The following is a 12,086-nucleotide window of genomic DNA, read 5'->3' as shown; positions in this document are numbered from 1 at the left end:
GTTAGGTGGTTTATGCTGTTATGCAGAAACAGAGGCTGGAAATGCTGAAGATCATATGCAAAAAGGATGAATGTTATCATTTTTACTTTTTTGTTGTTGTTGTGACAGAAGGAAATAATGCAGGGAGGCGGGAAGTTTTTAAAAATAAGATCAACTTCAAGCTGTTACAGTCAAAAAGGAGAACTTCGAAATGTTAGACTGTCAATAAGTAACATCTTATTGTTATAATAATAACAATTATATAATTTAATAATTATGTAATGTTGTTATAATTATATAATAAGTAACATCTTATTGTTATAATTGTATTGAGTCTGGAAAAATTACTTCAGGGGTTCCTTCCTTTTTTCAGAAGTCTGGACTGATACCTATAGGTATCACAACTTGTACTTGGCAACACTGCATTTGCAGGTACTTGAATTTCAACAGTGCAGAAAGGAGTGTTTTTTATATAAGGAGATCTCAGCCCAAGGAGGCTATGGATGCCCCATCCCTGGAGGCATTCAAGGCCAGGCTGAATGTGGCTTTGGGCAGCCTGGTCTGGTGGTTGGCGACCCTACACGCTGCAGGGGGGCTGAAACTCAGTGATGGTTGTGGTCCTTTTCAACCCAGGCCATTCTGTGATTCTATGATTTGTTAATCAGATTTTGTCTGACACCTGTAAATGATTGGAAAGTAGTTGGATACTTTTAGAGCTGGTCTTGTTGCTGCAGGAAAAATTTGAAGCTTAAATAAAGCAGGATTGTATAAAAAGGTGGTAATTTCTAATACAGATACTTTACTGTTGTGTTAGTAAGAATGTGATGTCATAGAAACTCTTGAATTGTTCCTTATTTTTTGCTGTTTTTTGCTTTCTGTTCCTTGGACTGACCAGAAGCACAAACTTCCCTATCTAAGAATAATTCACTGTTGTAATTGCTTTAATGCTCTGTTAAATTATTTGTCTTAACCTTGTATTCATTTTTGTTTCCTTTATCTCTAGACGGAGTTGTTTGTGCATGCATTTAAGGATCAGCTGGTCAGAAGTGCCCTTTTAGCACTATATACAGCCCGACCTGGCTGTGTCCTCAAGAAACCAGCTGTGCCTAGAAACTGTGCAGAAGAGGGGGATGACCTGAAGCATCAGGATCATCCATCTCAGGTTAAAAGACAGGACTCTATACCCCATCATTCTGAGTATGATGAGGAAGAGTGGGTAAGTAGCTGGAATATTTTTGGTTGGTATTGGATCCCAAAACCTGAAAACAAGCATAAACAAATGGAAGCCCTAGTAAGTTTGTCACGCTTTGTTGGGGAAGTAATTCAAAAGTATTAAACAATATTTTTCAAATATATTGAGTTACTAGAATTTAAAAATGATATACTTCCCTAAAACTAACTTAAATAAGTTTCCTAACTGCAGTGTGCTTCAGTGCAACAGCTTAGAGGAGCAAGTAATAGAGAGGATGATTAATGTCTTATTGTATAAACAGAAGAATAAGCGTTATTTACTTTTACTTGAGTTCTTTTTCTTGATTAGACACGTTTAAGAAGGTTGAAAAGGCATGCACTGATATCGGGATTTTTTTTGGCCAAGACTGAACATAAATAGTTTCAACGTGCATGAATTAAGTCTTAGCAAAACAGAGGTTTTCTCATTGACTTAGTTCCTAGAAGATAGCTGAGATTGTGTAAAACAAACCAAACACGGGTTTTAGATTTTAGCTTCCTTGTTATGTGTTTCAAAGATGTATATTATTTGTGGCTGAGACTATGTAAATTAAATAATTTGGTAGGTGTGTTCACAAAAGATCTGCTTCTTTGTTATATATACCCCCAACTCCAGTTATTTTTATTCGGTTCAGGTTCATACTGTATTCAGTTCATCACTGTATTATCATTTAATATAAAGGATTCAGACATAGTAATCTAAGTTGTAAATAATTAATAACTGTGAGCTATAGTACTTACACCGGAATGGTAAGTTATATCCATACCATAAATAAGAGAAGAAGAATGTGGCTTGAAGAGAAAAGACAATTATCTCTCTGCCCATTCATTAGGAAGACAAGAGAACTAAACAATAAATAACCAACTCATTCTTTTTGTTACTGTGCTGACTTTAAAACCTTGAATTCATTTTTCATGGTTTCTTTCCTGCAACCTGGCTACTAGAACTGTCTCTGTTTATTTGAAATTGAAACCAAAATGTTTGATTGCAGCTGACAAGGCATTCGGTAAAATAAATGTCACAATACATTTGACAAAAGGGAGAATGGAAATTTTTGTGCAAATTGTATTTTAATGTACTAATTCTGCTGTATCAGAGAAGATAGCTGAACTATATTTTATTGATTTTTTTATAATTGATATTTTTCTGCCAGATATTTGCACCCAATTACTAAATCACAGCAACGCATTAGTTTACAGCATTGGGATTTTTTTTCTTGCTGAATTAGTAAAATTACTTTCTTGATTAAATGCAAGTACATCCCTAGATATTTTCTGAGTTAATAAACTGGGTCTGAGTCAATACCAAACATTATAAATCTTAAAGAAGTGTTGTCTTTTAAATGGATTTGAAGATTAGGTGTTAGGCTTCCATTGATATTTATTTCTTTATTAAAATGCAGGTATTAATAATGTGAGTTTTAATGATCAAGCTGACACTGTGTTGGAAATAGAAGAATCACATATAAAATTTGAAAAAAAAAAATCTTAATCTACTCTGAAAGCCAGCTATAGAAGAAGAAAATTATTTTTATGCAGGGTACTATATTCTGCTTTGTTGCTTTGTTGTTCTCTCCACTATTACCAGGAGTTGTTTTTGTAACTTAGATTTCTATTTTGCAGTTGTCCGAAATCTAAATGTCCAACAACTCTTTGCACTGACTCCTTTCCATCTTCTTTCAAAGTCTGTATTATCCCACAAACATCACAAAAGTGAATTCAAAGCGCAATACTAAAACAACTTGTGAAGATCTCCTCCTTCCTAGGCATCCAAATTTATCTTAAGGAATAGTTCTCCATTTCTTAACTGCGCACAGTGCCCTTTCATTGTGTGAGTGGTGTTTCCCAGATAACCTTCCTCTTCTCTGTAGCAGTGCTGTGCTGTACCTCTGCTTTGATATCAAGTACAGATATTGATCCCAGTGTAGCTGATGGCAGTATGGACTGAGCTGTTTATATTGGTGCGCTGTATGTAGGCAGTAATACAGCGGTGCTGTTGAAGGAAAAATATTTAACTTGAGAGTATTAGTTTGCCTCTGGATACTCTCCTCTTCTCTTGCCAGCTGCTTCTAGTATCCTAGAACCTGGGAGGGAACAGTGCATGTTGTCATACATTATACGAGAAAATGGAGGCACATTGCCCCTTGGAGCTGTTTCTGCTCCACATTTTTGACAGACTACCTAATGTGACCATAAAATATCATTTCCAGTAAATTATTTACAAATATTGGCATGGTATTCAGATATTGTTCTGAAGTACTGACCCATGTATACTTTCCATTCCAAAGCACTGTCATATTACAACAGGATTTTAATCATGAACGTTAGTTAAAATACTCACTTTATCTATGAGCACACCTCTGAAGGGCTTTAATATAATATACAGATATGAACCCAAGTTGCATCTCAAAAACATAGTCTCCATAGCGCTGAGTGATGAAGTTGCTGTGTCAAAACTTTGCTCAAGTAAAGTGTGCAACAGTAGTGTTGTATGTGAAAGGGCACATCTCAGTGTCAACATGCCATTGATTTATCCCAGTCTGCTTTGTCCTGGCACAGTCAAGCCTTGTTGCACGTTTTTTCTGTCATTAGTTTGACTTAAGAGTTTAAAGAGGCAGAAGGGAATGAGCCAGAAATCTTATTTCTCTTGGTTGTTGACACCACTGGAATAAACACCAAGTTAGCTCTGTGGCAACTGATGGGAAAACTGCTGTCAGGGAAGAAGCATCCTGTTGAAGAACCTAGGGTCTCAGCACTTCGATGTATGAAGAAATAGCAATTATTTTCTTCCCCATTCTAACTTCACGCAGAAGGCTTATAAGACAGAGTGTGTTTTGTGTTTTAATCTGACACACGCTGCAAAATGATAATTAGTGACACATTTTATAGGCAAGTGGAAAATAAATTGCTTAAGAACATGCCAGGTGACTGGAAGGTGTGCTAGGCTAAAGGAAGACACGTGAAAGGCGAGGGAGAAGAAGGAATGTGAAATTTGTGTATCATCTCTTATGTAAAAGAGCAAGGAGTCACTTGATTTTCATTGATTGGAGAGAACAATTTTACTCAAGATGTGCTCTTTAAAACGAGGCTGTATTTGATGTAGATAGTATAATATCACCACAAGTGATCTACTTCTGCATATGTCTATGTCTGCACGTAGTGATAACTTTGAATCGTAAGAACCTCGTATCTGGAGAGAAAGAGCTCTGGGACAACAAGCTTTTGCTCTGTTTCACTTGCTGTCATGTGAAATGGCCAGATGTGTGATAATAAAAATGAGCTTTCTGTCAACAGATGTTTATGAATCTTCTAAACCCTCAGGGAGTGTTTGTGTGAATATTCTGTAGACATCATCTTAATGCTAGGTTAAAAGTTGGTTTACATGGAGAAGTGTTCCTTCCTAAATGAACTGAAGCACTTATTTATGTTAAGAACTTAGCACTGTTTGTGTTAGGATTGAACTGCCCCAGCAGAGGGAGGAAAGGGAAATTATGTTCCTGCAGCTGTGCGGAATGATTTGAGCTCATATACCTTAGCAACTTCAGTGATTATGAAGACTGATGCTCTCTGCCACTCTCCAGTAAAACTTGGAGCTCTTTTGAGCTTGGATTTTTACTATTTGCAACATTTCATTACACGTCACCTGTTTTCCCAAAACTAATGCTTGTGGGGGCTGGAAAACAATCATTTCATCCATACTGTGAAAATTTTTCAGGAATATTTTAGGTACATGCATGAGAATTAAATTGTCATTAAATTCTACCTGTCCTCTATTTTTGACTTTTAATTGCATCTGTGCATGCGAATTTCAGGAACATATTTAGGAGTATATTTCATGTGTACAAGCACAAGTATTTCCACTTGTTGCATTGTACTGCAAATGTAGTACTTCTCAAAAATGTATTTGTGAATTAAATACAGTTTATTGCCAATTGTACATCAGCTCACTCGCCCTTGCAGCAGCCCTACAAATTCGTTCTGATTCTGAGTTTTCCTCTGAATTCAGAGATGGAGAGCCATGATCTGTGTTGCCATGTGTTTCCAGCACGTAGATGCTTCTCTATATGTAGAGTTGCGTCGTGTCTCTCAGAATGCCCATTTGTCACAGGGTGTGTGTGCCCTCAAGTGGAGGGAATGTAGAAAGGTGTGATCCCTCTGCTGGTGTCGGAGACTGGCCTAAGAGTTGTGACATGCAATTGGAAGTAAATCTTAAATAAGTTTGCCTTAGTAGTAGTTCTTTCTTTGCACTCACACAACTTTCAAGTGCTACCACTTATATGGAACTGTGATATTTCTTTGAGTTTTCAGTTGCTTTCCCTGCCATTCTCTCACATTGTCTTTTTGCACATCGGTTTTTATGTCTTAAAGCCTGATGTGTACCTTAAACTTTAGGTTATTGTAAAGAAGAAAAGAGTATCGATTGTATCTTATCGTTCTTAACCATCAAGCAAGCTGATTGCTCTGTATCAGCATAAGAATGACTGTGCATGTATGTGTGTTGTTTCAGGTTTGGTTGTTAGATTTTTTTTCCTTTTTTTTTTTTTTTTTTTACTCATTGACTATTAGTCTTCTGTGCAACTTCATTTCTTGTATGGCTTGGTTGCATTCTTTTTTCTTATTCTACCCTATTAATCTATGTGCGAGAGCTTTGAATTCTGCACCACCCAGCACATGATGGGACCCTGCCTATATCTATTCCATAGTAACTCTTTCTCTCCTTCCACATTCTCTCTCCTTTTCTGCTTGTGCGGATTTTCTTCTGCAGCACTATTATTTCTGGATTTCTCATATTTATTATAAAGTCAGTGTACGACTCATGATTGCAGCCTTTGTGAGAGGTGCAGGACAAAACTGAAATTACCTCAGATGATACCTCAAATGTGTCATGACAGCAAATTGTTAATTATTCTTTTAATTTTACATCTGTATTAACAAACTACACCAAGTGATAAAATAGAGGATATGTTTAATTACTAAAAAGAGGTTGTTAAGTACCCTGGTGAAATATCTTGTTGCCCACAGGATTTGATTTGTCAAGGTCTTATGTGTCTATACTCTTAGTGTATAAAGTCAAGCAGATAATCTACTCAGTTCCCTGTGATTGAACCTGAAATAAATAACTTCGCATGCATTTTCATATAGGATTTGAACTGTGTTTCTTTTAATATTAAAAAAAAAGCAACATGATTACAGTTGTCATTCAGTCCATGTAACAGGCTTAAACTGCCTGTAGAATGAGAAAAATGGTAATATGCTAACACCTAATTTTTGTGTAAATTGTCTCCATTTTGATGTTTCGATAAGAAGTTGGTTTTGTCTCTTTATCCTTCTTCAGTAATGTGCAGTGATTATATTATGCTCTTTTCAGGACAGGGTGTGGGCCAATGTGGGGAAGAGTTTAAACTGTGTTATTGCCATGGTGGACAAACTGCTTGAAAAAGACAACAGCGGCAAGGTTAAAGATGGTGAAATTGACCCCTCAGCAGCAGATTGCAAGCATGCAGGCAGTAAGCAACCTTTTGCTATGATTTTTTTTTGTTTCTGTTTTCTTCTTTATTTCTGTTTTTTTTTAATAATCGTTGACTAGTGTAAATACAAATGGAAAAAGCCACAGAAAAATGAGATAAAGGAGCCAAATAGCATCTTTGAGATTGCTGACAGAAAAGATTTGCCTAGTCATAGCTTTCAATGGTGGTAGTCTGGTTTATTCAATTGCAGATAAAAGCTTTTATCAACAGAAGTAGCTTTTTTCAAAGAAGCTTCCTACGTTTTTCAGACCTTTAGATAAGAATATACAACGGTCTTAATGGCAAGGTAGATCTAATTGTCAACTTGAAACAATCTTTAGAAAATGAACTCATCCATACTGATTTTGTTTAAAAGGATGAAATACGTTTTTCTTGTGCCTAGCTCTTCTCCTGGTGTTAACTGATTTTTCTACTATTAGTTGAAACTCAGGATGCCAATTAACTCTGTTTTGCAGTTAAAGCTGTAGTATACTCGCATGGATTTCCTGTTACTTACAGTATGTTTGTACTGAGAGTCACATGTGCTGTTTTTTTCTGTACTCCAATGATTAAAAGTATCTTTCACTAGGGAACAGAATTTGAGATTGATATTATTTTAATCCAGTCTTGAAAAATTAAGATTTAGGGTTATATTCATGTTTTTATTCCTTCTGTTTATACAAGCAAAAACACTTAGCAAGTGAATATTTACTAGTTCACTAGCAAGTGAATGTTTACTAGTTTTCCTTCACTATTTGTGACTTACTGAAAATCTGTTTTTTAGTATAAGGCATGAAATATACTTAACTAGCACCAGTGCAATTTCACTACAGTTGTAAAAAACAGTATTGCTAGCTTTGATTCAGGCTCACACCCTACACAGGCAAATTAAATATTCATTGGAATTTTTAGCTCACAAAATAAAAAACCCTTACATTTCCTTTTAAGTATTGTAATAATTCATCAAATAGAATGAGGAATACCTGTTGGTAAGCAATAATGATGATTGTAATGGTTAGAAAATCATACTGTGCTTTGTTCAACTAAGAAGTTGTCTTCTGGAGATGACCTAGGCTTATGGTACTGCGATAAATTTCTCTTATAAATGTATCTCACATTTCAGGGTCTTCTCTATGCCTCTTGAATTAGTACCAGTGCCCTTAAATGACAGTGGAGTCAGTGCATCTGTTGAGTTGCGTGGAGTGTTTTGCAACACTTGATCATGTGCACCCTGTAGCAGATTTGTGGGGGGACTTTTTCTTGCTTCATGAAGACGTGATTTTGTTTTATTACTCTCTGCATCTCATTCCAGTTTGACATGAAGAATCACCTACAGATGATGGACATACTGTGTTTGGGGATAAAATTAAATTAAACCTTAACTCTCCTCCTTTTATATTTGAAGACTAGTTGCAGCAGTTCATAACTTTCTCTTATATATAAAGAGTGTACTTTTTATAAAACATTAGAATTTTATACTACATTCAATTCACAAGCAACATGCACGTGAGTAGTTAGCAATATCATGTGCATATGTATTATACCATAATATGAACATAACCAGGTTGAGTAATGCCTGAATGTATGGGCACAGATAGATCTTAAAATCTGAAAATGCTTCAGTCCTGGAGCTGATACTATGAAAAGTTGTGCTGCTGTTTGTAAGAAAAATGGGAAATACACAGAACTTGATCAAATTTTTGAGAAATGCACCTCAAATTATGGGATAAAATGTTTTCTTATATTAGTGAACCTGCCTGTTACAATACAGAATTTTGTATGGCATCTGACAAAAAAACAAAGAAGAGTGCTAAGAATACAACACGCATTCATTTTAGACAGTAGAAAAAGTTTTGAGGGTAATTTGATATTTTTGAGCAGTAGCATATTCCTGTAACTACAAATGTTATCTTTAAACGTACTTGAAGCTTCTGAAGATAGGTTTGTATTTGTAGTCTCAATATTGACACTGAATGATCTTATTCTTTTTTTTCCCAACATGGCTGTATTTGTAGTATGGAATCTTTTTAATCAGAAATGCTTGTGGCACCATTTTCTTGTAGTTAGCTTTCAGTATGAGTTATACCTTTCTTAGCCTTCCTTTTCATGCAGTCTGACTTTTGAGTTGACTCTTAAGACTGAATTTGAGTTATCACTTACCAAGGTAACATGCTGTGATTTCATCACTTGCAGGATTATGATTTCTCTGGGGGGTAAATAAGGAAGAGTAGATGGATTTTAAGGGAACTTTTTACCTTTTTTAACTCAAGACTGTTTTTCTTTAGAGAATTACTTGACAGCATTGAATTCTCTTTATTTTTGTCTTATCATTTTTCGTCAGAGTCAGAATGTGAAAGCATGTTCTGGAGAATTAGAGATGCCAGTAAAATGCAATAGTTTATTCTTAGGTTTATTCTTAGATGTCTGTGTTTATCTGTGGTGGTACGAGCTGCTCTTTGTACTCCTCCATCTGAACTATCAAATTCAACTTCTCTTCCACTGGCTCTTTGTGAGTACTTCCTAATCTGCCACATACAAAATTAACCAGGTTATCTCAAAGAATTTAAACCGGCATTGTGATTGCACCTGGATTTTGCCTGCGGTGAAATAGGAAGTCAAAAACTAAGCTGCTGGGCAGATTAATTGGTCAAGGGTAACTTTCAGTGTAAGTTATGATGAGTACCTGGGGAATGGTGCCATATTTCATGACTCAAATGAAGGAAAACATCTGTTCATAGCCACATTGCTACGGACTGCGTATGTTAATTTATTCTTTGAATAATCTGATACCTGATGAGGACTTCAAGTCTAGATTAAATCCTTCTGTCTTTCAGTGCCCCAGGGAATTGCATGCTTGCATCCATCCGAATGCAATTTCCAATAGAAATGTGAAATAAAATGGTATGATTTTGTTTGCATCTTCAGAAGAACAGTTTTTACTTAAAGTGATCATTTAATTGGGCAGATGAAAAATTATTCCCTAGTCTGTTCCTTGATTAACAAGTGCTATTTATTTTGAGAAAACGAAGAGCAATACTGAAAAACTTATTCTTCCATTACTTTTCCTCAAATTTTTCTTTCTTGTTTTCTGTAAGTCTTCGCATCAGCTCTTTTTCCAAAATGTAATGTATTACTTCTGTTTTTCCACTTGCATTTCCAGCTAATCTGTCTTCCTTCTCTTTTTGGTAGGTTCATTCGCTGAGTTAGATGTAGCCCAGAACATGAGACAGCCACTACAGCAGTATTTGCTATTGGTAATTAAGCTGTTGACAGAAGCTCAAAAATAAGGCAAACAAAGACTGATTCAACAAACTGTTTTCTTAAGCAAGATGTCAGAATATTTCTTGTGTAACACTTCTAGAGAAATGTTTGTACATTATTTCTGTATCTTCAGTCTCTTACATTAGTTTTAACTTCATTGTTGCCATCACCTTCTTCTCTTGTTTTCAATGAGACCAAAGTTTCGGGGACACAAATGTGTAAATATATGGTTAGTGGGTTTCAACTTTTGCTTTTAATCTTTCTGAGGGTGCAGAAAATCTCAGATGATTGGAATGGAGTGATAAATCTCCAAGATCTTAAAATTGTTTCCTTCAGCACCAGAACTACGTGATCGACTCCTGTTACATTGGCTGCAGAAATACCTGGAAGACTCAGATTTCTGATGTTCTACTGAGAAGTGAGAAATATTGCAGAGTTACAAGGATAAAACCTCATCCCTTTTCAAAGAGCTGGGTTCTGATCCTTGAATTAAATAACTGCAAGAGCTAAGAGGAAAACAAAGAAATAGTGAGCATGGTGCAGTCCTGAAGGAGTAAATTCAGACCATTGGCCTTAATTACTGCATTCTGCAGTAATTTGCACCAGCTGTTTCTGAGGAGATTGTTTCAGTTCTGGGTTGGTTGATTTGTTTTGCTGGCTTTTTTTTTTTTTTTTTTTTTTTTTTTTTTGAGCCATTAGATTTAGACTAGCATGTTCAATTTGTGATGTCAATGACTTTACATTATATGACCTGTTACATCAATTCCATCATGGGCTTTCTTTATATTCGTATATATATTTATTAAGGGAATGATTACCTACAGTAAACGCTTAAGTTTTCAGTAGCTGCTGTTAACTTTATAACCAAAAGTTTCCAGGGTTCTCTGTTCCTTTAAATGCCACATGTTGTGCATTCTTCTGCTTTAATTCCATTTTTAGTTTGTAACTTCATACCATTTAAATTCTGAGGTGAATTAAAGCCATCGAAGATATCCACAGATTTTTTTTAAGTGATGCAGACTGGAATGATAGAATTGGCTTTTTTTCCTCTGTTGCCAGGGTAAAACAAGATAGAAGTGTTGTTGCACAGCCTTAGGCTCTTCCTATTTGATCATCAGCACATTTCAATGAACAGTTCAGTGGGCTTGATTTTGAAAAGAGCAGGAGCTCGCTTTTGTGCCAAACTTCATCAAATTCACATGCAGCTTGAATATTAACATGTAGAATGACAAGCTGAGAGCTGAGCAGGCCATTTGCCTGTGCAAGCAAGTTGAGAGAATGAGACATAAGAATCCCATCCTAAACTGAACTTCTTTAACTCTTTGTTAGCGATGAAGGAGAGTACTACACTTGTACTGTCTTACTCTTGTTTTAATCTTATGTTAACTGTATAGTGATTGTTTTCTTCCAGTTTCATCCTTCTCTTTTCCATTTTACACCTTGTTTTAGTTTTCTATCCGAAGGCTGACTAGCATGATTTTTGAGATTTCTGAATTGAGTTTTCTTGCCTCATCACTAGGCTTTGACACCATCGTTTGGATGCTGAATATTTCAAACAGGACAGGCTGCCCTTGTCATGTTAGCAACATGACAGTCATTCTGTAGTCTACTTCTAGTTATTCTTTTTGATCCTAATGTCCTTTCTGAAATGTTTATTCATTCAGTTAATCCTTCAGTCTTTTTGAAACGCTTCTTGTTCCTTTATTGAGGATGAATATCATCAAACTCAATATTAGATAAATTTGATATCTGAAAGTCAGTGTTTTGTGTAAGTGCTTGCATGTGTTAGGAACATAAACAATAATTTTTACAGTTCCTTTCCCTATATGATTCTGTAAAGCTATTGTCAGTCTCTGCAGGATCAGAGGTCCTGAGCTGTGGTTATCCTCCTGGCATCTCCTTTCAGCAACAGCTCATACTGAGCTGTTTGTATGGAAATGTTGTCTTATAACCGAGCAGAACTTTCAGACATGAGTCGCATTGTGCAAAGGTAAAAAAGGACAATCTAAACATGGATTTAGATCAGTACGTTTTTACATGTACTTTCTCTCACAAATTTTATTAGTATTCCGTGCTATCCTTTGCATGTAAGTACTACATTTTCCAAAG

The 12,086-nt window shown here is 35.7% G+C and overlaps 1 protein-coding gene across 2 annotated transcripts in view; it reads left to right on the top strand.

The window, feature by feature from the left end:
* The window catches only part of INPP4B (inositol polyphosphate-4-phosphatase type II B), a gene marked incomplete at both ends in the record, with an annotated part of 164,772 nt that overhangs the window by 102,490 nt on the left and 50,196 nt on the right, over window positions 1-12,086 (top strand). The window contains 2 exons of one of the 2 annotated variants that reach the window (XM_079535101.1): window positions 983-1,195; window positions 6,578-6,716. In XM_079535101.1, coding sequence (XP_079391227.1) covers window positions 983-1,195; window positions 6,578-6,716 — 352 coding nt within the window. The remainder of the gene's footprint in view (window positions 1-982; window positions 1,196-6,577; window positions 6,717-12,086) is intronic. The other variant, XM_079535102.1, reaches the window with a different exon arrangement.

This window comes from Tetrao urogallus (genome assembly GCF_951394365.1).
Source record: "Tetrao urogallus genome assembly, chromosome: 4".
Lineage (NCBI taxonomy): Eukaryota > Metazoa > Chordata > Aves > Galliformes > Phasianidae > Tetrao > Tetrao urogallus.
The sequence above is the reverse complement of the archived record's forward strand: the minus strand, read 5'-3'. Positions and strand labels throughout refer to the sequence as shown.